General features: G+C 53.7%; 4 protein-coding genes, 1 long non-coding RNA gene and 3 other non-coding genes across 8 annotated transcripts; 4 read left to right on the forward strand and 4 right to left on the reverse strand.

Annotated features, from left to right (window-relative positions):
- Window positions 1-1,326: 1,326 nt before the first annotated feature.
- LOC133273642 (beta-keratin-related protein) lies at window positions 1,327-1,714 on the reverse strand. The gene has a single exon (XM_061462028.1). It carries the CDS (start codon window positions 1,703-1,705, stop codon window positions 1,376-1,378), a length of 330 nt encoding a protein of 109 aa, XP_061318012.1. The 5' UTR covers window positions 1,706-1,714; the 3' UTR covers window positions 1,327-1,375.
- A 410-nt stretch (window positions 1,715-2,124) lies between these two features.
- Window positions 2,125-4,639, reverse strand: LOC133273643 (uncharacterized). Its single transcript, XR_009744906.1, has 3 exons — window positions 4,540-4,639; window positions 2,581-2,671; window positions 2,125-2,288 (listed from the first exon to the last, which is right to left on the reverse strand). It is a non-coding gene; the product is annotated as an uncharacterized LOC133273643 (long non-coding RNA).
- A 241-nt stretch (window positions 4,640-4,880) lies between these two features.
- LOC133273645 (beta-keratin-related protein) lies at window positions 4,881-5,268 on the forward strand. The gene has a single exon (XM_061462029.1). It carries the CDS (start codon window positions 4,890-4,892, stop codon window positions 5,217-5,219), a length of 330 nt encoding a protein of 109 aa, XP_061318013.1. The 5' UTR covers window positions 4,881-4,889; the 3' UTR covers window positions 5,220-5,268.
- A 2,688-nt stretch (window positions 5,269-7,956) lies between these two features.
- TRNAS-GCU (transfer RNA serine (anticodon GCU)) lies at window positions 7,957-8,042 on the forward strand. The gene has a single exon. It is a non-coding gene; the product is annotated as a tRNA-Ser (tRNA).
- Window positions 8,043-13,479: 5,437 nt separating this feature from the next.
- TRNAS-GCU (transfer RNA serine (anticodon GCU)) lies at window positions 13,480-13,561 on the reverse strand. The gene has a single exon. It is a non-coding gene; the product is annotated as a tRNA-Ser (tRNA).
- A 1,423-nt stretch (window positions 13,562-14,984) lies between these two features.
- LOC133273646 (beta-keratin-related protein) lies at window positions 14,985-15,371 on the reverse strand. The gene has a single exon (XM_061462030.1). The coding sequence runs from the start codon at window positions 15,361-15,363 to the stop codon at window positions 15,034-15,036; it is 330 nt and encodes a 109-aa protein (XP_061318014.1). The 5' UTR covers window positions 15,364-15,371; the 3' UTR covers window positions 14,985-15,033.
- A 3,423-nt stretch (window positions 15,372-18,794) lies between these two features.
- LOC133273647 (beta-keratin-related protein) lies at window positions 18,795-19,182 on the forward strand. The gene has a single exon (XM_061462031.1). It carries the CDS (start codon window positions 18,804-18,806, stop codon window positions 19,131-19,133), a length of 330 nt encoding a protein of 109 aa, XP_061318015.1. The 5' UTR covers window positions 18,795-18,803; the 3' UTR covers window positions 19,134-19,182.
- Window positions 19,183-20,153: 971 nt separating this feature from the next.
- TRNAS-GCU (transfer RNA serine (anticodon GCU)) lies at window positions 20,154-20,235 on the forward strand. Its single transcript has one exon. It is a non-coding gene; the product is annotated as a tRNA-Ser (tRNA).
- The last annotated feature ends 4,047 nt before the right edge of the window (window positions 20,236-24,282 follow it).

Raw genomic sequence — 24,282 nt, forward strand, 5'->3', positions numbered from 1 at the left:
CTTGGGCTTTTATACTGACCAAAATGCACACTCATTCTGATGCAGGTGGCCAGCCTGTGTCTGATGAACGTGCACAGGCTCCTTCTTGAGGTCAATAAGGTATGGGTCCAAAGGATCATCTTCGTCTCTGTCCTCAGTCTTTGCAGCCGCTGTGGCAACCAGCAGAGGTTTGGGGGGGGGGGGGGGGGGAGGGGACACGACTGGGCTCCATGATGTCACTTTTTGACTTTGACGTCTCGAAAATAGTTCTCCAAATTTTTCACAGTGTCATTGCCTTTTGTGGCTGCGTCCCACAATTTAACTCCTGCACCATCCCACAAAGAGACCTCAAATACGGTAGACTCCTCAATCTCTGGATAATGAGTCTTCGACCATTTCAGCATTAAATTTAAGTCTGTCTCTTTAAAGGTTGCTCCCTTCACCTTAAGGCCTGAAAACATCCATAAAACAGAGGCTTCTTCCTTAACAATTTTTCCCAAGTCCCAAGCTCAAAGGCTTCATTAACCCCCTGGATCAGCTCTTTTTCTATGCTTTGATACATATTCCTGCAGGACACAGCAACTAGTAACAATAAGCGTATGAGAACTTAACCTTTAAAATTTGCTAACAGTCCACTATTTTCTATCTTAGCACAGTCCAGTTTCTTCTTATCTTGCTTGCACTTCTACTTTTGCTACTGCTACTTTTCCTTCTTTACCCACGTCCTACTTCATCCTCGGTTCATGTCAAGCTCCACGTAGGCACTTACTGACTTGGGAATGTGGCCATTCTTTGCTAAAAATCCACCCACAGTTGGGGAGTTCCAAACCATCGAGATCTCTGAGTGCTGCACTCTACCTTTGCCAGGCAACAACAGTTCTTGCTAAAGCCATGCAGCACCCAGCCATTCAGCTCATTGCACTCGTGGAACGGCAATCTCCATTGCCATGGGATGTCGAGGGCAAAAGAGGAGGCTCTGAAAACCCAGAAACTATGGAGAAAGCCGTAGTTTTACCAGGGAGGAACGCTTCTGGATACTCTGCTGGCTGGGATTGGAGAAGAGGGAAGGAGGAAAGAAAGATGACTCTTGAAGTGGTGATGCCCGACGTCTTTATTGGGATAATGAAGGGGAAATGGAACAGAGGAGAACTTCAGCAATGCATTTTGGAGGCCGAGGAAAGGTCGAGTAAGAGGTGGGAACTGAGGGGAAAGCCGAGCAAGAGAAGGAAGGCAGAGGTTTCCTGGGCAGAGAGAGAAGGGCAGCGCAGGCCGGTTCCTGCAGGCGGAGAGTCCGGAGCTCGGCTCCTCTGCAGAGCACAGGCACGCGCCCGGGGCTGTCTCCAGGGCTTTCGTGGAGGCTGCTGGCGCTGGAGCACGGGCAGGCAATGCACGGGCTTCAGCATAAGAGATTGGCACGTCCCAGAGCCCCGCCGAGCCCCCGGCCCAGCCCTGCCCAGCCATAGCCCCCCAGCCCCAGGGAGCCCCCAGAAGCGATGGGCACGCTGGCAGCGCTGAGAGAGCTGCCCACGGCAGCCGAGGCGCTGGATCCCACGGCTGTGCTCTGCGGGAAGGAGCTGAGGATCGGGCCCGGCAGCGTCACCAGCACTGGCGAGGGCTGGATGGCAACGCTGGAGTCGGCGCAGCGCAGGACGCACGGCTCGTTGCAGCTGTTGGCAAGCGGGGTTGGGCCGCAGGCAGCGGGCAGGCACGGGCTGTAGCACGCCATGGCTGCTGGAGGGAGGAGAGCCTGCGGGACCCAGACAGGGAGCAGAGGCCATGAGCTGCCGGGCCCTGGCAGGCGCCAGCTCCGCGCCTCTGGCAACGGGCACTGCCTGGCCAGGGCCAGGGCCAGGGAAAAGCCCTCCCTCTTCCCGCACCATCCCAGCTCCCAGCACCCGGGAGCACAGGGCATTTTCCAGCCTCCAGCCCTGCTCAGAAGGACCCCGCACAGGAGCCGAGCAGTCCCCCTCCAGCTGCTCCGGTGGGCAGGGCCCCAGAGAGAGTCCTCATTAAGCCCCTTCCCAGAATGGGAATACGGATGCTGGGGTTTTCAGGTGGGTTGAGCACAGCCTTGACGCTGTGGCCTTAGGCAGGGAAAGATTTTCTCTTGCGCATCAGGAGGATTCCTCTCCTTGGAAGCGGCTCTGCACTTCCTGGCCATCAGCCCTGGTACCAGCACCCATCTGTTCACGCAGCCAAACGCCCTGCCCTGGAGCGCCCTGGTCTTGCCAGGTGGGGCTCCTCTCACCCTGCTCTCAGGAGGGGACGTGGCTGAGCACAACGCAACAGGCTCCTGAAGACAGCAGCCACTACGGAGGAAGGCGTGAATGCTGGGCCTAGCTCTCCTGAGGGAGCTCCTCATCCTGCCATTAGTGCAAAAGCAGCATCGCTGAACTGCGGATGCTGGAGGAAGTGCCCAGTCATCGGATAGACGGTGCTGGCCATAGGTCCTGAGCCTCGGAAGGAGCCACGGCTGGCAAAGAGACCAACCCGTGTCCTGATCCACATCCCAGCCCATTCACCAAGAACCAGGGAGGCCCTCACCCCAAAAACCTGTTCTGCCGACCAGGGAGACAAGAGGCAAAGTGAACTGAGACTTACCAACTTCCCGGAGCAGAGGAAGGCGCGAGGAGAGGATGGAGGAGCTGGCAGTTGGGCCACTTTTATACTGCGGCCCAGAGCCCCAGGGGAGCTGAAAAATGACCCAAACACGAAGCATGTTGAGAAACGGCAATTTTGGCTTCTCAGAGCTCGGCTGGAAGATGAAAGACATGCCTCCTCTGCCTGAAATGCTTGGTCCCTTTTCATCCTGGACAAACCACTCCTGTCACTGTGTTGATAGCAATTGTGGTTCTCCCACAGACCAGCGCTCCTTTGAGGTCCCATTCCAGGTGCTGGTGAAGCCTGGGGGCAGATTGAGGCCATGACTGGGTGTTGTGCATGTCCTGCCCTTCCTGGGCAACATGGCCACTGCTTACTTAGCACTCGGCCTGTGGAGCAAGCCTGAAGGGCACTCAGAAGGGTCTCCCTATGGTGGGCTCTGGCTGGCCCTGAGCAAGACCAGTGCCTGCAGGCTATGGAGATGCTCAGAGCCCAGCCAAGCCCCTGCAGGACGGCTGCTCTGCTGAGGGGCCTGGGAATGCCGGGGTGGTTGGGAGGTGATGGTCAAACAAAGCCCCCCTGAGCTCGGGAGGGAAACCCTCTCCCGAGGAGAAGCAGCGGCTCAGCACGTCCTGGAGAGCGATGAAGGAGCTGTTGACTCATGCCTGAGTGTGAGCCATCCCCAAGTGGACCTGTTGGCTTCGGCACGCTCTTCCCAGAGAAAACAACGCTCCTCTTGCATCAGTGGAGGGTGGCTTGTTCAGGTCACTTGACCCGGAGGGTCCGGCTTGTTTTGCCCAGCTCAGGGACAGATGGGCGCCTTCAGGGCCCTTTAATTGCAAGGGGGCAGCAGCAGCCACCAGAAAGTGCTGAGCCACTCGGAGAGATCTCAGCTCCACCTCGGGGTGAATCACCCATGCCCTGGCCCCAGGGGCTCTGGGGCAAAACAGCTTCAGATGTGCAGAGGTGCAGCTTCACATCCGCGTTCCTTCCTGCAGGCATGCAGCTTTTGGCACAGTGCCTTGGCTGTGCCTGAGCAGAGCTGGCGCAGCTGGAGAGGGCACACGCATCCACTGCCTCAGCAGCCCTGCGGGAGCGCCCGAGGGCAGGAAGCGGACACCACAGGCCCGCACTTGCTCCCCGGGAAGCCTTCTGCTTTGAACTGCTTGCACCAGAGGACACGTCCTTCCCAGGCCGGGCAAGGACACCCAAGGTGGAAAGCACCCTCAGCCAAATGCCCAGGGGTTTGCTCCTCTGCCCCTTTGAGCTGGCACCCTTGGGGCTGACGACTCACTTTGGGAATGAGAATTTTGGGACTGAGAAATGACACATTGCCCTGCAGCAAGACCTTTCCCCCTTCAACCTTTTTGTCCCTGCTTTGAGGCCACCGCTAGGAATGCCTCCAGTGCCCCCCTCTTTCACACAACGGTGCTTCTCTCCATCCCACAAAGGGTCCTTCTTTGGCCTTCACCTTCCAGCCACCCCTGGGGATCTGAGTTCCCTTCTTTCTGTGTCCCTCCTCCAGAAAGGCATCCGGCCAGGACTTGGCTGCTTACTGAGCCCTTCCGTGGCCCTGCGGGACCTGTTCTCCTCAGCCTCAGCCCTTCCACAGGTGACCCAGGTGAGTGCCCTTCATCAGCAGCGCTCTGCAGCTCAAGGCCAGGCTGAGAAGGGCCCTCCCGCTGCCCAGCAAGGCTGTGCACGACCCTCACACAGGGCCTGGAGCTGCTGAAACCCTTTCTGGAAGCTGGCGGGGAGCTCCACGGCCGTTGCTTTGAGGAGCAGCATCGGATGCATCACCGCTGCGCTCTCCCCCAATGGGGAAATGCAAATCTGACCTTTCAGATGAAAGAGACCATTCTCCATCTCATGGCTGTGCTTTGCAAACCCCAAATTGCTGTTTGTTAACGTGCTTCACACAGACACGCGTGTTCCGCGTGTCCCGAGGCGCTGGCTCACCGTATAAAAGGCCGTGCTACTCCAGGCCCTTCCATCCCCAGCTCTTCCCTTGCTCTCCGCGGTGAACTCGGTACGTCTGAACTCCCTTCTTCTCTTCCTGTGGGTGGAGGGGGACTGCTCGGCTCCTGTGCGGGGTCCTTCTGAGCAGGGCTGGAGGCTGGAAAATGCCCTGTGCTCCCGGGTGCTGGGAGCTGGGATGGTGCGGGAAGAGGGAGGGCTTTTCCCTGGCCCTGGCCCTGGCCAGGCAGTGCCCGTTGCCAGAGGCGCGGAGCTGGCGCCTGCCAGGGCCCGGCAGCTCATGGCCTCTGCTCCCTGTCTGGGTCCCGCAGGCTCTCCTCCCTCCAGCAGCCATGGCGTGCTACAGCCCGTGCCTGCCCGCTGCCTGCGGCCCAACCCCGCTTGCCAACAGCTGCAACGAGCCGTGCGTCCTGCGCTGCGCCGACTCCAGCGTTGCCATCCAGCCCTCGCCAGTGCTGGTGACGCTGCCGGGCCCGATCCTCAGCTCCTTCCCGCAGAGCACAGCCGTGGGATCCAGCGCCTCGGCTGCCGTGGGCAGCTCTCTCAGCGCTGCCAGCGTGCCCATCGCTTCTGGGGGCTCCCTGGGGCTGGGGGGCTATGGCTGGGCAGGGCTGGGCCGGGGGCTCGGCGGGGCTCTGGGACGTGCCAATCTCTTATGCTGAAGCCCGTGCATTGCCTGCCCGTGCTCCAGCGCCAGCAGCCTCCACGAAAGCCCTGGAGACAGCCCCGAGCGCGTGCCTGTGCTCTGCAGAGGAGCCGAGCTCCGGACGCTCCGCCTGCAGGAACCGGCCTGCGCTGCCCTTCTCTCTCTGCCCAGGAAACCTCTGCCTTCCTTCTCTTGCTCGGCTTTCCCCTCAGTTCCCACCTCTTACCCGACCTTTCCTCGGCCTCCAAAATGCATTGCTGAAGTTCTCCTCTGTTCCATTTCCCCTTCATTATCCCAATAAAGATGTCGGTCATCACCACTTCAAGAGTCATCTTTCTTTCCTCCTTCCCTCTTCTCCAATCCCAGCCAGCAGAGTGTCCAGAAGCGTTCCTCCCTGGTAAAACTATGGCTTTCTCCATAGTTTCTGGGTTTTCAGAGCCTCCTCTTTTCCCCTCGACATCCCATGGCAATGGAGATTGCCGTTCCACGAGTGCAATGAGCTGGATGGCTGGGTGCTGCATGGCTTTAGCAAGAACTGTTGTTGCCTGGCAAAGGTAGAGTGCAGCACTCAGAGATCTGGATGGTTGGGAACTCCCCAACTGTGGGTGGATTTTTAGCAAAGAATGGCCACATTCCCAAGTCAGTAAGTGCCTACGTGGAGCTTGACATGAACCGAGGATGAAGTAGGACGTGGGTAAAGAAGGAAAAGTAGCAGTAGCAAAAGAAGTAGTGCAAGCAAGATAAGAAGAAACTGGACTGTGCTAAGATAGAAAATAGTGGACTGTTAGCAAATTTTAAAGGTTAAGTTCTCATACGCTTATTGTTACTAGTTTCTGTGTCCTGCAGGAATATGTATCAAAGCATAGAAAAAGAGCTGATCCAGGGGGTTAATGAAGCCTTTGAGCTTGGGACTTGGGAAAAATTGTTAAGGAAGAAGCCTCTGTTTTATGGATGTTTTCAGGCCTTAAGGTGAAGGGAGCAACCTTTAAAGAGACAGACTTAAATTTAATGCTGAAATGGTCGAAGACTCATTATCCAGAGATTGAGGAGTCTACCGTATTTGAGGTCTCTTTGTGGGATGGTGCAGGAGTTAAATTGTGGGACGCAGCCACAAAAGGCAATGACACTGTGAAAAATTTGGAGAACTATTTTCGAGACGTCAAAGTCAAAAAGTGACATCATGGAGCCCAGTCGTGTCCCCTCCCCCCCCCCCCCCCCCCAAACCTCTGCTGGTTGCCACAGCGGCTGCAAAGACTGAGGACAGAGACGAAGATGATCCTTTGGACCCATACCTTATTGACCTCAAGAAGGAGCCTGTGCACGTTCATCAGACATAGGCTGGCCACCTGTGTCAGAATGAGTGTGCATTTTGGTCAGTATAAAAGCCCAAGCCTCATGCAATGTGGGGGAGGCAGAGCCTCTGTGCGGACACCCGCTATGGCTGAGCCTGCCACCTCACACTGCGATGATGCTTCTTGGAGCTGGTTTCCTGATAGTCTCCACAGGGTCCTTGTGCCACGTTCTGTACGTGGGACTGTGTAGTGGGAGTAATGATTGTCTGGATTTTGTGCTTCAAATCTTGTAGTTGTGTGGAGTGTGCTTGTGGGATCCCATACGTGTGTGTGTGTGTGCTGAGGGCAGAGGGTGTTCTGTGTACTTCTTGTTGTTGGGTTCCTGTAAAAGTTTTTAACGGGTAGCAGTTTAACATTTCGGGCAAGAAAGGGTTAATGCAAAAGTGCGGTTGCCGGCAGGTATTTATGGCTGCTGCTGAAGCAGGCAGGCACCTGAAGCTGCTGCGGAGCAGGCCGGCATTTGTAGCCACGCAAAGCAGGGTGAGCGACTTTGACTTAAGAAAAGAGGGGTAATGATACAGCAAACTCCTTGACTGTTAACAGTGTGCAGTTTACTTCTGCAGCTGTTTTGTTCTTAGCTCCTGGAGCAGCTAGTGCTCAAGCTTTAGCAACATTAAATAAGTCAGGATGTTGGCTCATTAAACAAACTATTGCTGCAGCATCCGCTCTCTCTGCATTACTCACTGATGTTGATTCTATTAAGCAGGTGACTTTGCAAAATAGGACAGCAACTGATTTCCTCCTCTTAGCACATGGACACGGGTGTGAAATTTTGGAAGGAAGGTGTTGTATGAACTTGCCAGATCATTCAGAATCTATACATGAAAGTATCCGTAAGTTAGGAGCTCACCCAGGCTCCATCAGGAGTTTAGAAAGCAACAGGGGTCTGTTCTGAATGTTGTCACTTAAGGGGAGGGTCCCCTTACCCTTGTCACCTTCAGTCTCCATTCAAATAGTTTTAGCTTGGTTCTACCTTGATTTTCCTTCAAGCATTCCATTAGACACAAATTGTTGACCAAGTCTGAGACTAAGACAAGATCCAGCCACATCCAGTCTCTGTCAGGAGTTTAGAAAGCAGGGGGCATCTGTTCTGAACCTCATGACTCGGCAGCAGGGTCTCCCTTGTATCTTTATGCCTTCAGGCACAATACCAATCCCCTTTAGCTCAGTTTCACCTCCATTTTCCTATCTATCCTTCAGCTACATAAAGTGTAGCCTTGCCATCAAATTCTGTTCAATCATGCCTTATTTCTAATCTGCTCTTGCTAATATCCTTGATGGTCATTTTTTGAGTGACCCTAAAGCAGTCATTTTCCACCACACTCTCCCACATCAAACAGCATAAAAAGCCAGGAGCAGCAGCATCATCATTATCAGCAGCAGCAGCAGGAGGAGGACAGTGACGAGGTGGCCGAGTGGTGAAGGCGATGGACTGCTAATCCATTGTGCTCTGCACACGTAGGTTCGAATCCCATCCTCGTGGGTCAGCTCAGCGTTTGCAACAGATAAGACTTTGTTCTGCTTGTGCTGGGCCAGCCCTGCTGGCAGATCCCCTCGTGTTGGCCAAGCCAGTGGCTTTTGGTAAATGTGTATCCCCACGTTTGAAAGTCCCACCACTCATTGCTTTTAGTATCGGTTTTAACAGCCCATTATACTGGTTGATTCTCCCAGAGGCTGGTGCACGGTAGGGGATGTGAAATACCCGCTCAATGCCGTGCTCTTTGGCCCAAATGTATGAGGCTGTTCTGGAAATGAGTCCCATTGTCTGACTCAGTTCTCTCTGGGCTGCGGTATCGCCTCAAAATCTCAAGGCCCAGGATAGTGTTACGGGCAGTGGCGTGGGGCAGAGCGCATGTTCCCAGCCATCCGGTGGTTGCTTCCACCATGGTAAGCACACGGCGCTTGCCTCGATGTGTTGGTGGCAGTGTGATATAATTGATCTGCCAGGCCTCCCCATAGTTGTTCTTCAGCCACCGTCCCCCATACCAAAGATGCTTTAACCGCTTGGCTTGCTCAATTGCAGCACAGTTTTCACGCTCCTGAATAACCTGGGCAATAGAGTCCATTGTTAAATCCACCCCACGATCACCGGCCCATCTGTATGTTGCATCTCCGCCCTGATGCAGCGTGATCCACCTGTTGATTGTTCTGGTGTTCCTCAGTGGCCCGACTCCAGGGTACATCAGCATCTACATGGCGTACCTTCACCACCAGGGTCTGCACCCGGGCAGCGATATCTTGCCACAGATGGGCGTACCTCTGTGTTGCCAGTTGCTCTGCTTCCATTGCTGCAACCAGCAGCACAGGGCATTGGTCACCACCACCTTGCCACAGTGCAAGATGTCCACAACCTCTCTGGGCATCCTGATCCAGTCTTTGACCCGCCTCAGAGGAGGAGCAGGAGAGCAGAACTCTCTCTCTCAGAGATGAGCTCGTGCTTTGGGCAGCCCTGGAAGATCCCTCTCTGCCGGGTGCTCCTGCCCCCAGTGCTCAGCAGAGCTCCGGCTGCCCCAGCTCCAGCCTGACGTGGTTCAAACCCAGCCAGTACCTCAGCACCACGCACCCTGCTCCCAGCCCAGGCTGGACGGGGAGAATCAAAGGGATGGAAAACCATGGAGTGTGATAACAGCAGTTTAATAACCAAATTAAAGTATGATATTGTAATAATAACAATGCTATACTACTAATAAATAAAAACAACAATGAATATTAACATAGATTAATTATAATTAATTATAATGATAATAAAGTAGTACACAATTATGAAGTACAATTATGATAATACAATAATGATAAGAATGATGATAATTATAATGATGACAATCACAGAATCACAGAATCCCAAGGGTTGGAAGGGACCTCAAAAGATCATCTAGTCCAACCCCCCTGCAAGAGCAGGGTAACCTAGAGTACATCACACAGGAACTTGTCCAGGCGGGCCTTGAATATCTCCAACGTAGGAGACCCCACAACCCCCCCGGGCAACCTGTTCCAGTGCTCTGTTACTCTCACAGTAAAGAAATTGTTCCTGATGTTCACATGGAAACTCCTATGCTCCGGTTTACACCCATTGCCCCTTGTCCTGTCACTGGACATCACTGAAAAAAACCTAGCTCCATCACCCTGACACTCACCCTTTACATATTTGTAAACATTGATGAGGTCACCCCTCAGTCTCCTCTTTCCAAGCGAAAGAGTCCCAGCTCCCTCAGCCTCTCCTCATAAGGGAGATGTTCCACTCCCTTAATCATCTTTGTGGCTCTGTGCTGGACTCTTTCAAACAATTCCCTGTCCTTCTTGAACTGTGGGGCCCAGAACTGGACACAATATTCCAGATGCGGCCTCACCAAGGCAGAGTAGAGGGGGAGGAGAACCTCTCTTGACCTACCAACCACACCCTTTCTAATGCACCCCAGGATGCCATTGGCCTTCTTGGCCACAAGGGCACATTGCTGGCTCATGGTCACCCTCCTATCCACCAGGACCCCCAGGTCCCTTTCCCCTTCGCTACTGTCCAGCAGGTCAGCCCCCAACCTGTACTGGTACATGGGGTTGTTCTTCCCCGCATGCAAGACTCTACACTTGCCCTTGTTGAATTTCATCAAGTTCCTCTCTGCCCAACTCTCCAGCCTGTCCAGGTCTCACTGAATGGCAACACAGCCCTCTGGTGTGTCAGCCACTCCTCCCAGTTTAGTGTCATCAGCAAACTTGCTGAGGGTACACTCAGTTCCCTCATCCAGGTCGTTGATGAAAATATTAAACAGCACTGGTCCCAGCACCGACCCCTGAGGGACTCCACTAGTCACAGACCTCCAGCTAGATTCGGCCCCGTTAATCACAACTCTCTGCCTTCTTCCTTTCAACCAGTTCTTGATCCACCTCACTACCTCATCATCAAGCCCACACTTCCTTAGCTTATCTATGGGGATGCTGTGGGAGACTGTATCAAATGCCTTACTGAAATCAAGAAAAAACACATCTACCGCTCTACCACCATCCAGCCCCCTAGTTACTTCCTCATAGAAGGCTATAAGGCTGGTCAAACATGACTTCCCCTTGCTAAAACCATTTTGGCTGCTCTTAATGATCCCCTCATCCTTGATATGCCTAGGGATGGTGTCAAGAATAAGTTGTTCCATCACCTTTCCAGGGATGGAGGTGAGGCTGACCAGTCTAAAATTAGCTCCTTCTTGCCCTTCTTATAGACTGGCATGACATTTGCCATCCTCCAATCCTCAGGCACCTCTCCTGTTTCCCACCGCTTACCAAAGATGATGGAGAGTGGCCCAGCAATGACCTCCGCCAGCTCCCTCATCACCCGCGGGTGTAATCCATCCAGACCCATCGATTTATAATAATAATATAAAAGTAGTAGTAGTAGTAATAATAACAATAGTTATAATGGATAAAACAAGGGGAGACAATCTGAAAATAAAAAGGGGGCAGATAAAACCCAGCACTGCTGCACAACACAATTGCTCAGCACCCACCAACACATACCCAGCCCAAACCGAGCAGTGATTGGTCCCTTCCGGGTGATTTACCCCCAGTTTCTATACTGGGCATGACTTGCTGTGGTATGGAAGGGCCCTTTGGCTAGTGGGGATCAGGTGTCCTGTCTCTGCTTCCTCTCAGCTCTTAGGGGGATCAAGAACTTAATCCCAGCTGAAACCAGGACTCTTTAGTATTGGGCAGCTTATTCTCCAAAGGGGATGGTGATTTAAACTTTGCTTCTGACAGGCCAAGCTCTTCCTTCTGTTTTTCCACATGCTTTCAATTGTTCTTGCTTTACTGAGTTTTGTTTCTCAGCCTGAGCTCTTTTGTTTGCCTTGGTATCAGGCTGATTGGTCATGTTCAGTGGAAATTCCCTCCTCTGAGCTTATCCTCAGCATGAGAAGAATGGTGAGCCAGCCTGTGATGGGCTGCCAGAGACTGCAGCTGTAGTCGAATCCCAGCAGAACTTGCTCCATTTTATTGAGTTCCTGAAGTCAGTGGGGCTTAGGAGCTTCCTTAGCCCCCCTAGGAGACCTCTCCCATTTGTATTTTAATTCAAAAGCCACATGGTCTGTATGGATGCGAGATACCTTGCATTCTTTTCTTACAAGAAAGGTACTGGGGAGGCTCTTTTCTTGGGGAGGGTCTTTATATGACGTGCTTTGTGTCACAAAGACACTCAAATACAGGAGTTAGCTGGCTGATCTCTCATCTCCATTGTGCCTCTGATTCAGATGTCCTTGGTATAAAACCCCACTGCAAGATGAGAGGAGCTCAAATGGTTTAAAGATGAGGCCTGATCTGCTTGTAACCACTGTCTCCTCTTACAGGTTCACGAGTCTTTCCACAAACACCTGAAGCCAATGCAAGCCAAGCTGTGAAACCTGCTGTTTTTTTTCCTCAGCTGAACACTGTGTCCTTCCTTCAGGCACCTAAATCAAAGCTCTCAAACCCTGGTAGCTGTAGGACAGTGAAGAACTGTAGCCTTTCTTTCCACTTTTCTAAGTCGAGGAGGTGTTTGGGGAGAGTGCATAGGGATCGATGCCTGTTTTTAAAGTGCAATTCTAATGGTAAGATTAACCTTTTAGAAATCTGGGAAAGCTTTATCTATTCACACAAGGGTTGCTTTTGTGAAGCTGCTAACTGGAGACAAGTTGCTGTCAACTGGAAAGGTGGCAGGATTTTACAACTAGGTAGTCAAGATCCCTCAGGCCATGGCTTCTAAAGAGCAGTTCTGTCCTCCCCCCCAAAAACATCAATGTCTTGATTTTGGTTTTATTTTTAAGATTAGCACCAGCTCTCTCCTTGTTTGGCAAATATTTATGCTCCCTAAAGCCTCCTGCATAGCTTTGTGCACATCAGTCTGCATGGGCACTCCTTTCCTGATGTAGCTGGGAAGGAAATGCTCATCCTTCTGGAAAGTAAATTCCCATCCTCCCCTGGAGCTCTGCTTTCTTCATCCTTCCAGAAAACATCCTCATGTTTTCCAGTGCATCCTTTCACTGCCTTTCACTGCTGCCTTCTCCTGCCTCCACACGGGTCTCCTCTGCACATCCCTGCTTTATCACGCAACTGGTTAAGGGCTGTGCGTGTCTCAAGTATGAGGGGAGGCTGTGAGTGCTGTGGGGGCTGGACTCTTCTCATAACTGATGGGAGAGGGTGAAGAAGGAGCCAGGCTCTTCCCGGCAGTACCAACTGGCAGTGCAAGAGGTAAAGGGCACAAATCAAACACATGAAATTCAAGGCAAATCTTAGCGTGAGGCAGGTCGAAGAGTGGACCAGGTTGCCCAGAGAGGCAGTGGAGGCTCCATCCTAAGAGGTGTTGAAAACGCAACTGGATTACGTGCTAAGCAAGCAGGTCAAGGTGACCCTGCTGAACCAGTTGGCTGGCACTAAAGGATCTCTGGAGGCCTCTTCCACTCCCAGCGATTCTGAAACTCTGCCAACAGGTAGGAGTAATGTGTCCCATCAAAATCTTACTTCAAATGTTGTGTGACAGAAAGTGCTTTACTTGTATTTTCTTTTTTGATCCTATGACCTGTTGAGCTTTTCTGAAGGCAAGGTGAAGAGCATCCACTGCTCGTGCCTTCTCCGTCAGGCTACTCACCTCCCTGTAGAAGACTGGCAGCTTGGTAAGAATGAGTTCTCCTTCATAAACCCCCGCTTCCCGAATCCCAAGCACCTTCCTGTGCTACCTGTTCTTGTAACACACTTCCCAGGTATTTTGCTCTCTCATCATTGCAGATGATCAAGGAATCATTGCGTGGTTCAAGGAATCAGTGAGATTCCTGTGAGTTTATGGATCTGCCCTGTTTCCCTTCTTGTTCCTCTTCCCTAGGTGCACAGACAGAAGAGGCTGAGGTGTGTGCTGTGAAACTTGAACACCTTGTCTCAAAACAAAGCCTTATCTGTTGCAAACCCTGAGCTGGCCGACGAGGATGGGATTCGAACCCACGCGTGCAGAGCACAATGGATTAGCAGTCCATCGCCTTCACCACTCGGCCACCTCGTCAGTGTCTTCCCTGCTCCTGCTAGTGCTGCTGCTGCTGTTGCTGCTGCCGCTCCTGCTGCTTGTGCTGGTGCTGGTGCTGGCTCCTTATACTGATTGATGGGGGAGAGTATGTAAAAAATGACTGATTTAGTGTCCCTCAAAAAATGACCATCAAATGTATAAGCATGAGCAGATTAGAAATAAGGCATGATTGAACAGAATTATATGGCAAGGCTCACTCTGCTACTTATTACATAGATGAAGTGTAGAAAGGGAAATCGAGGTGAAACTGAGCTAAAGGGGATTGGGATAGTGCCTGAAGGCACAAAGATGCAAGGGAGACCCTGCTGCCGAGTCATGAAGTTCAGAACAGATGCCCCCTGCTTTCTAAACTCCTGACAGAGCCTGGATGCGGCTGGATCTTGTCTTAGTCTCAGACTTGGTCAACAATTTGTGTCTAATGAAATGCTTAAAGGAAAATCAAGGTAGAACCAAGCTAAAATGATTTGTATGGAGACTGAAGGTGACAAGGGTAAGGGGACCCTCCCCTTAAGTGACAACATTCAGAACAGACCCCTGTTGCTTTCTAAACTCCTGATGGAGCCTGGGTGCGCCTGGCTCCTGTCTGAGTCTCAGACTCAGCCAACGGTGTGTGCAGTGGAATGTAACCTTGAGAGTTTCTGAACTCTGAGGGGTGCCCCACTCAGAGGGAGTGACCTGCTTGCAGCTCACTGCAGTCCAGGAGAGCCCAAAGTGTCTCTCTCCTGGGACAGTTACTTACAGGCTCATAAGATGATTGGCCTTAGCCATCAGTTCCATCGTGACCTCAGTGGTGTGTGTGTTCCACAACAGTTCTATTCCAGCTTGTCAGGAAATGCCTGCTCAGCCCAGAAGTGCTCCGGGTACAGTCGGGGAGTTCCCAACCATCCAGATCTCTGAGTGCTGCACTCTACCTTTGCCAGGCAACAAGAGTTCTTGCTACAGCCATGCAGCACCCAGCCATCCAGCTCGTTGCACTTGTGGAAAGGCAATCTCCATTGCCATGGGATGTCGAGGGCAAAAGAGGAGGCTCTGTCAAGCCCAGAAACTATGGAGAAAAACATAGTTTTACCGGGGAGGAACGCTCACAGACACTCTGCTGGTTGGGACTGGGGAAGAGGGAAGGAGGAAAGAAAGATGACTCTTGAGGAGCTGATGCCCGACGTCTTTATTGGGATAATGAAGGGGAAATGGAACAGAGGAGAACTTCAGCAATGCATTTTGGAGGCTGAGGAAAGGTCGGGTAAGAGGTGGGAACTGAGGGGAAAGCCGAGCAAGAGAAGGGAAGGCAGAGGTTTCCTGGGCAGAGAGAGAAGGGCAGCGCAGGCCGGTTCCTGCAGGCGGAGCGTCCGGAGCTCGGCTCCTCTGCAGAGCACAGGCACGCGCTCGGGGCTGTCTCCAGGGCTTTCGTGGAGGCTGCTGGCGCTGGAGCACGGGCAGGCAATGCACGGGCTTCAGCATAAGAGATTGGCACGTCCCAGAGCCCCGCCGAGCCCCCGGCCCAGCCCTGCCCAGCCATAGCCCCCCAGCCCCAGGGAGCCCCCAGAAGCGATGGGCACGCTGGCAGCGCTGAGAGAGCTGCCCACGGCAGCCGAGGCGCTGGATCCCACGGCTGTGCTCTGCGGGAAGGAGCTGAGGATCGGGCCCGGCAGCGTCACCAGCACTGGCGAGGGCTGGATGGCAACGCTGGAGTCGGCGCAGCGCAGGACGCACGGCTCGTTGCAGCTGTTGGCAAGCGGGGTTGGGCCGCAGGCAGCGGGCAGGCACGGGCTGTAGCACGCCATGGCTGCTGGAGGGAGGAGAGCCTGCGGGACCCAGACAGGGAGCAGAGGCCATGAGCTGCCGGGCCCTGGCAGGCGCCAGCTCCGCGCCTCTGGCAACGGGCACTGCCTGGCCAGGGCCAGGGCCAGGGAAAAGCCCTCCCTCTTCCCGCACCATCCCAGCTCCCAGCACCCGGGAGCACAGGGCATTTTCCAGCCTCCAGCCCTGCTCAGAAGGACCCCGCACAGGAGCCGAGCAGTCCCCCTCCACCCACAGGAAGAGAAGAAAGGAGTTCAGACGTACCGAGTTCACCGCGGAGAGCAAGGGAAGAGCTGGGGATGGAAGGGCCTGGAGTAGCACGGCCTTTTATACGGTGAGCCAGCGCCTCGGGACACGCGGAACACGCGTGTCTGTGTGAAGCACGTTAACAAACAGCAATTTGGGGTTTGCAAAGAACAGCCATGAGATGGAGAATGGTCTCTTTCATCTGAAAGGTCTGATTTGCATTTCCCCATTGGGTGAGAGCGCAGCGGTGATGCATCCGATGCTGCTCCTCAAAGCAACGGCCGTGGAGCTCCCCGCCAGCTTCCAGAAAGGGTTTCAGCAGCTCCAGGCCCTGTGTGAGGGTCGTGCACAGCCTTGCTGGGCAGCGGGAGGGCCCCTCTCAGCCTGGCCTTGAGCTGCAGAGCGCTGCTGATGAAGGGCACTCGCCTGGGTCACCTGTGGAAGGGCTGAGGCTGAGGAGCACAGGTCCCGCAGGGCCAGGGAAGGGCTCAGTAAGCAGCCAAGTCCTGGCCGGATGCCTTTCTGGAGGAGGGACACAGAAAGAAGGGAACTCAGATCCCCAGGGGTGGTGGGAAGGTGAAGGCCAAAGAAGGACCCTTTGTGGGATGGAGAGAAGCACCGTTGTGTGAATGAGGGGGGCACTGGAGGCATTCCTAGAGGTGGCCTCAAAGCAGGGACAAAAAGGTTGAAGGGGGAAAGGTCTTGCTGCAGGGCAATGTGTCATTTCTCAGTCCCAAAATTCTCATTCCCAAAGTGAGTCGTCAGCCCCAAGGGTGCCAGCTCAAAGGGGCAGAGGAGCAAACCCCTGGGCATTTGGCTGAGGGTGCTTTCCACCTTGGGTGTCCTTGCCCGGCCTGGGAAGGACGTGTCCTCTGGTGCAAGCAGTTCAAAGCAGAAGGCTTCCCGGGGAGCAAGTGCGGGCCTGTGGTGTCCGCTTCCTGCCCTCGGGCGTTCCCACACGGCTGCTGAGGCAGTGGATGCGTGTGCCCTCTCCAGCTGCGCCAGCTCTGCTCAGGCACAGCCGAGGCCGGGCTCCTCGTGGCACAGGAATGGCTCCCAGCCTTCTGCATCCAGCAGTGGGGCAGGGGCAGGCCAAGGAGGAGAGCAGCCCAGGCACGGTGCTCGCTGCCTGCCTCCCCTTGGTCTGCGCTGCGGAACCGTCTCAGAGTGGGAGCGTCAGGGCACGTCTGTGCCGTCCTCCTGTGGCTGCTGTTTCACCCAGGAGCACGGCAGGGTTGCAAGGAGTCCCCAAGTGCTTGGGCAAGACGCTGACAGTCCTGACAACACTGTGCCAAAAGCTGCATGCCTGCAGGAACGAACACGGATGTGAAGCTGCACCTCTGCACATCTGAAGCCGTTTGCCTCAGAGCCCCTGAGGCCAGGGCATGGGTGATTCACCCCGAGGTGGAGCTGAGGTCTCTCTGAGTGGCTCAGCACTTTCTGGTGGCTGCTGCTGCCCCCTTGCAATTAAAGGGCCCTGAAGGTGCCCATCTGTCCCTGAGCTGGGCAAAACAAGCCGGACCCTCCGGGTCAAGTGACCTGAACAAGCCACCCTCCACTGATGCAAGAGGAGCGTTGTTTCCTTTGGGAAGAGCGTGCCGAAGCCAACAGGTCCACTTGGGGATGGCTCACACTCAGGCATGAGTCAACAGCTCCTTCATCGCTCTCCAGGACGTGCTGAGCCGCTGCTTCTCCTCGGGAGAGGGTTTCCCTCCCGAGCTCAGGGGGGCTTTGTTTGACCATCACCTCCCAACCACCCCGGCATTCCCAGGCCCCTCAGCAGAGCAGCCGTCCTCCAGGGGCTTGGCTGGGCTCTGAGCATCTCCATAGCCTGCAGGCACTGGTCTTGCTCAGGGCCAGCCAGAGCCCACCATAGGGAGACCCTTCTGAGTGCCCTTCAGGCTTGCTCCACAGGCAGAGTGCTAAGTAAGCAGTGGCCATGTTGCCCAGGAAGGGCAGGACATGCACAACACCCAGTCATGGCCTCAATCTGCCCCCAGGCTTCACCAGCACCTGGAATGGGACCTCAAAGGAGCGCTGGTCTGTGGGAGAACCACAATTGCTATCAACACAGTGACAGGAGTGGTTTGTCCAGGATGAAAAGGGACCAAGCATTTCAGGCAGAGGAGGCATGTCTTTCATCTTCCAGCCGAGCTCTGAGAAGCCAAAATTGCCGTTTCTCAACATGCTTCGTGTTTGGGTCATTTTTCAGCTCCCCTGGGGCTCTGGGCCGCAGTATAAAAGTGGCCCAACTGCCAGCTCCTCCATCCTCTCCTCGCGCCTTCCTCTGCTCCGGGAAGTTGGTAAGTCTCAGTTCACTTTGCCTCTTGTCTCCCTGGTCGGCAGAACAGGTTTTTGGGGTGAGGGCCTCCCTGGTTCTTGGTGAATGGGCTGGGATGTGGATCAGGACACGGGTTGGTCTCTTTGCCAGCCGTGGCTCCTTCCGAGGCTCAGGTCCTATGGCCGGCGCTGTCTATCCGATGACTGGGCAATTCCTCCAGCATCCGCAGTTCAGCGATGCTGCTTTTGCACTAATGGCAGGATGAGGAGCTCCCTCAGGAGAGCTAGTCCCAGCATTCACGCCTTCCTCCGTAGTGGCTGCTGTCTTCAGGAGCCTGTTGCGTTGTGCTCAGCCACGTCCCCTCCTGAGAGCAGGGTGAGAGGAGCCCCACCTGGCAAGACCAGGGCGCTCCAGGGCAGGGCGTTTGGCTGCGTGAACAGATGGGTGCTGGTACCAGGGCTGATGGCCAGGAAGTGCAGAGCCGATTCCAAGGAGAGGGAACCTCCTGATCCGCAAGAGAAAATCTTTCCCTGCCTAAGGCCACAGCGTCAAGGCTGTGCTCAACCCACCTGAAAACCCCAGCATCCATATTCCCATTCTGGGAAGGGGCTTAATGAGGACTCTCTCTGGGGCCCTCCCCACCGGAGCAGCTGGAGGGGGACTGCTCGGCTCCTGTGCGGGGTCCTTCTGAGCAGGGCTGGAGGCTGGAAAATGCCCTGTGCTCCCGGGTGCTGGGAGCTGGGATGGTGCGGGAAGAGGGAGGGCTTTTCCCTGGCCCTGGCCCTGGCCAGGCAGTGCCCGTTGCCAGAGGCGCGGAGCTGGCGCCTGCCAGGGCCCGGCAGCTCATGGCCTCTGCTCCCTGTCTGGGTCCCGCAGGCTCTCCTCCCTCCAGCAGCCATGGCGTGCTACAGCCCGTGCCTGCCCGCTGCCTGCGGCCCAACCCCGCTTGCCAACAGCTGCAACGAGCCGTGCGTCCTGCGCTGCGCCGACTCCAGCGTTGCCATCCAGCCCTCGCCAGTGCTGGTGACGCTGCCGGGCCCGATCCTCAGCTCCTTCCCGCAGAGCACAGCCGTGGGATCCAGCGCCTCGGCTGCCGTGGGCAGCTCTCTCAGCGCTGCCAGCGTGCCCATCGCTTCTGGGGGCTCCCTGGGGCTGGGGGGCTATGGCTGGGCAGGGCTGGGCCGGGGGCTCGGCGGGGCTCTGGGACGTGCCAATCTCTTATGCTGAAGCCCGTGCATTGCCTGCCCGTGCTCCAGCGCCAGCAGCCTCCACGAAAGCCCTGGAGACAGCCCCGGGCGCGTGCCTGTGCTCTGCAGAGGAGCCGAGCTCCGGACTCTCCGCCTGCAGGAACCGGCCTGCGCTGCCCTTCTCTCTCTGCCCAGGAAACCTCTGCCTTCCTTCTCTTGCTCGGCTTTCCCCTCAGTTCCCACCTCTTACCCGACCTTTCCTCGGCCTCCAAAATGCATTGCTGAAGTTCTCCTCTGTTCCATTTCCCCTTCATTATCCCAATAAAGACGTCGGGCATCAGCTCCTCAAGAGTCATCTTTCTTTCCTCCTTCCCTCTTCAACAGTCCCAGCCAGCAGAGTGTCTGTGAGCGTTCCTCCCTGGTAAAACTACGGCTTTCTCCATAGTTTCTGGGTTTTCAGAGCCTCCTCTTTTCCCCTCGACATCCCATGGCAATGGAGATTGCCTTTCCACAAGTGCAATGAGCTGAATGGCTGGGTGCTGCATGGCTTTAGCAAGAACTGTTGTTGCCTGGCAAAGGTAGAGTGCAGCACTCAGAGATCTGGATTCTGGGGAACTCCCCAACTGTGGGTGGATTTTTAGCAAAGAATGGCCACTTTCCCAAGTCAGTAAGTGCCTACGTGGAGCTTGACATGAACCGAGGATGAAGTAGGATGTGGGTAAAGAAGGAAAAGTAGCAGTAGCAAAAGCAGCAGTGCAAGCAATATAAGAAGAAACTGGACTGTGCTAAGATAGAAAATAGTGGACTGTTAGCAAATTTTAAAGGTTAAGTTCTCATACGCTTATTGTTACTATTTTCTGTGTCCTGCAGGAATATGTATCAAAGCATAGAAAAAGAGCTCATCCAGGGGGTTAATGAAGCCTTTGAGCTTGGGACTTGGTCATTTTTTTAGGGACCCTAAAGCAGTCATTTTCCACCACACTCTCCCACATCAAAGAGAATAAAAAGCCAGGAGCAGCAGCATCATCATTATCAGTAGCAGCAGCAGGAGGAGGACAGTGATGAGGTGCCCGAGTGGTGAAGGCGATGGACTGCTAATCCATTGTGCTCTGCACACGTGGGTTCGAATCCCATCCTCGTCGGCCAGCTCAGCGTTTGCAACAGATAAGACTTTGTTCTGCTTGTGCTGGGCCAGCCCTGCTGGCAGATCCCCTCGTGTTGGCCAAGCCAGTTGCTTTTGGTAAATGTGCATCCCCACGTTTGAAAGTCCCACCACTCATTGCTTTTAGTGTCAGTTTTAACAGCCCATTATACTGGTTGATTCTCCCAGAGGCTGGTGCACGGTAGGGGATGTGAAATACCCGCTCAATGCCGTGCTCTTTGGCCCAAATGTATGAGGTTGTTCTGGAAATGAGTCCCATTGTCTGACTCAGTTCTCTCTGGGCTGCGGTATCGCCTCAAAATCTCAAGGCCCAGGATAGTGTTACGGGCAGTGGCGTGGGGCAGAGCGCATGTTCCCAGCCATCCGGTGGGTGCTTCCACCATGGTAAGCACACGGCGCTTGCCTCGATGTGTTGGTGGCAGTGTGATATAATTGATCTGCCAGGCCTCCCCATAGTTGTTCTTCAGCCACCGTCCCCCATACCAAAGATGCTTTAACCGCTTGGCTTGCTCAATTGCAGCACAGTTTTCACGCTCCTGAATAACCTGGGCAATAGAGTCCATTGTTAAATCCACCCCACGATCACCGGCCCATCTGTATGTTGCATCTCCGCCCTGATGCAGCGTGATCCACCTGTTGATTGTTCTGGTGTTCCTCAGTGGCCCGACTCCAGGGTACATCAGCATCTACATGGCGTACCTTCACCACCAGGGTCTGCACCCGGGCAGCGATATCTTGCCACAGATGGGCGTACCTCTGTGTTGCCAGTTGCTCTGCTTCCATTGCTGCAACCAGCAGCACAGGGCATTGGTCACCACCACCTTGCCACAGTGCAAAACACCCACAACCTCTCTGGGCATCCTGATCCAGTCTTTGACCCGCCTCAGAGGAGGAGCAGGAGAGCAGAACTCTCTCTCTCAGAGATGAGCTCGTGCTTTGGGCAGCCCTGGAAGATCCCTCTCTGCCGGGTGCTCCTGCCCCCAGTGCTCAGCAGAGCTCCGGCTGCCCCAGCTCCAGCCTGACGTGGTTCAAACCCAGCCAGTACCTCAGCACCACGCACCCTGCTCCCAGCCCAGGCTGGACGGGGAGAATCAAAGGGATGGAAAACCATGGAGTGTGATAACAGCAGTTTAATAACCAAATTAAAGTATGATATTGTAATAATAACAATGCTGTACTACTAATAAATAAGAACAACAATGAATATTAACATAGATTAATTATAATTAATTATAATGATAATAAAGTAGTACACAATTATAAAGTATAATTATGATAATACAATAATGCTAAGAATGATAGGAATGATGATAATTATAATGATGACAATCACAGAATCACAGAATCCCAAGGGCTGGAAGGGACCTCAAAAGATCATCTAGTCCAACCCCCCTGCAAGAGCAGGGTAACCTAGAGTACATCACACAGGAACTTGTCCAGGCGGGCCTTGAATATCTCCAACGTAGGAGACCCCACAACCCCCCTGGGCAACCTGTTCCAGTGCTCTGTCACTCTCACAGTAAAGAAATTGTTCCTGATGTTCACATGGAACCTCCTATGCTCCGGTTTACACCCATTGCCCCTTGTCCTGTCACTGGACATCACTGAAAAAAACCTAGCTCCGTCATCCTGACACTCACCCTTTACATATTTGTAAACATTGATGGAGTCACCCCTCAGTCTCCTCTTTCCAAGCGAAAGAGTCCCAGCTCCCTCAGCCTCTCCTCATAAGGGAGATGTTCCACTCCCTTAATCATCTTTGTGGCTCTGTGCTGGACTCGTTCAAACAATTCCCTGTCCTTCTTGAACTGAGGGGCCCAGAACTGGACACAATAGTCCAGATGCGGCCTCACCAAGGCAGAGTAGAGGGGGAGGAGAACCTCTCTTGACCTACTAACCACACCCTTTCTAATACACCCCAGGATGCCATTGGCCTTCTTGGCCACAAGGGCACATTGCTGGCTCATGGTCACCCTCCTATCCACCAGGACCCCCAGGTCCCTTTCCCCTTCGCTACTGTCCAGCAGGTCAGCCCCCAACCTGTACTGGTACATGGGGTTGTTCTTCCCCACATGCAAGACTCTACACTTGCCCTTGTTGAATTTCATCAAGTTCCTCTCTGCCCAACTCTCCAGCCTGTCCAGGTCTCACTGAATGGCAACACAGCCCTCTGGTGTGTCAGCCACTCCTCCCAGTTTAGTGTCATCAGCGAACTTGCTGTGGGTACACTCAGTTCCCTCATCCAGGTCGTTGATGAAAATATTAAACAGCACTGGTCCCAGCACCTACCCTTGAGGGACTCCACTAGTCACAGACCTCCAGCTAGATTCGGCCCCGTTAATCACAACTCTCTGCCTTCTTCCTTTCAACCAGTTCTTGATCCACCTCACTACCTGATCATCAAGCCCACACTTCCTTAGCTTATCTATGGGGATGCTGTGGGAGACTGTATCAAATGCCTTACTGAAATCAAGAAAAAACACATCTACCGCTCTACCACCATCCAGCCCCCTAGTTACTTCCTCATAGAAGGCTATAAGGCTGGTCAAACATGACTTCCCCTTGCTAAAACCATTTTGGCTGCTCTTAATGATCCCCTCATCCTTGATATTCCTGGGGATGGTGTCAAGAATAAGTTGTTCCATCACCTTTCCAGGGATGGAGGTGAGGCTGACCAGTCTAAAATTAGCTCCTTCTTGCCCTTCTTATAGACTGGCATGACATTTGCCATCCTCCAATCCTCAGGCACCTCTCCTGTTTCCCACCGCTTACCAAAGATGATGGAGAGTGGCCCAGCAATGACCTCCGCCAGCTCCCTCATCACCCGCGGGTGTAATCCATCCAGACCCATCGATTTATAATAATAATATAAAAGCAGTAGTAGTAGTAATAATAACAATAGTTATAATGGATAAAACAAGGGGAGACAATCTGAAAATAAAAAGGGGGCAGATAAAACCCAGCACTGCTGCACAACACAATTGCTCAGCACCCACCAACACATACCCAGCCCAAACCGAGCAGTGATTGGTCCCTTCCGGGTGATTTACCCCCAGTTTCTATACTGGGCATGACTTGCTGTGGTATGGAAGGGCCCTTTGGCTAGTGGGGATCAGGTGTCCTGTCTCTGCTTCCTCTCAGCTATTAGGAGGAACAAGAACTTAATCCCAGCTGAAACCAGGACACTTTAGTATTGGGCAGCTTATTCTCCAAAGGGGATGGTGATTTAAACTTTGCTTCTGACAGGCCAAGCTCTTCCTTCTGTTTTTCCACATGCTTTCAATTGTTCTTGCTTTACTGAGTTTTGTTTCTCAGCCTGAGCTCTTTTGTTTGCCTTGGTATCAGGCTGATTGGTCATATTCAGTGGAAATTCCCTCCTCTGAGCTTATCCTCAGCATGAGAAGAATGGTGAGCCAGCCTGTGATGGGCTGCCAGAGACTGCAGCTGTAGTTGACTCCCAGCAGAACTGGCTCCATTTTATTGAGTTCCTGAAGTCAGTGGGGCTTAGGAGCTTCCTTAGCCCCCCTAGGAGACCTCTCCCATTTGTATTTTAATTCAAAAGCCACGTGGTCTGTATGGATGCGAGATACCTTGCATTCTTTTCTTACAAGAAAGGTACTGGGGAGGCTCTTTTCTTGGGGAGGGTCTTTATATGACGTGCTTTGTGTCAGACAGACACTCAAATACAGGAGTTAGCTGGCTGATCTTGCATCTCCATTGTGCCTCTGATTCGGATGTCCTTGGTATAAAACCCCACTGCAAGATGAGAGGAGCTCAAATGGTTTAAAGATGAGGCCTGATCTGCTTGTAACCACTGTCTCCTCTTACAGGTTCACGAGTCTTTCCACAAACACCTGAAGCCAATGCAAGCCAAGCTGTGAAACCTGCTGGTTTTTTTCCTCAGCTGAACACTGTGTCCTTCCTTCAGGCACCTAAATCAAAGCTCTCAAACCCTGGTAGCTGTAGGACAGTGAAGAACTGTAGCCTTTCTTTCCACTTTTCTAAGTCGAGGAGGTGTTTGGGGAGA

This window comes from Pezoporus flaviventris, unplaced genomic scaffold (genome assembly GCF_033815535.1).
Source record: "Pezoporus flaviventris isolate CSIRO_AGI_PZ_B2104156 unplaced genomic scaffold, CSIRO_AGI_Pfla_v1 ptg000034l, whole genome shotgun sequence".
Taxonomy (NCBI): Eukaryota; Metazoa; Chordata; class Aves; order Psittaciformes; family Psittacidae; genus Pezoporus; species Pezoporus flaviventris.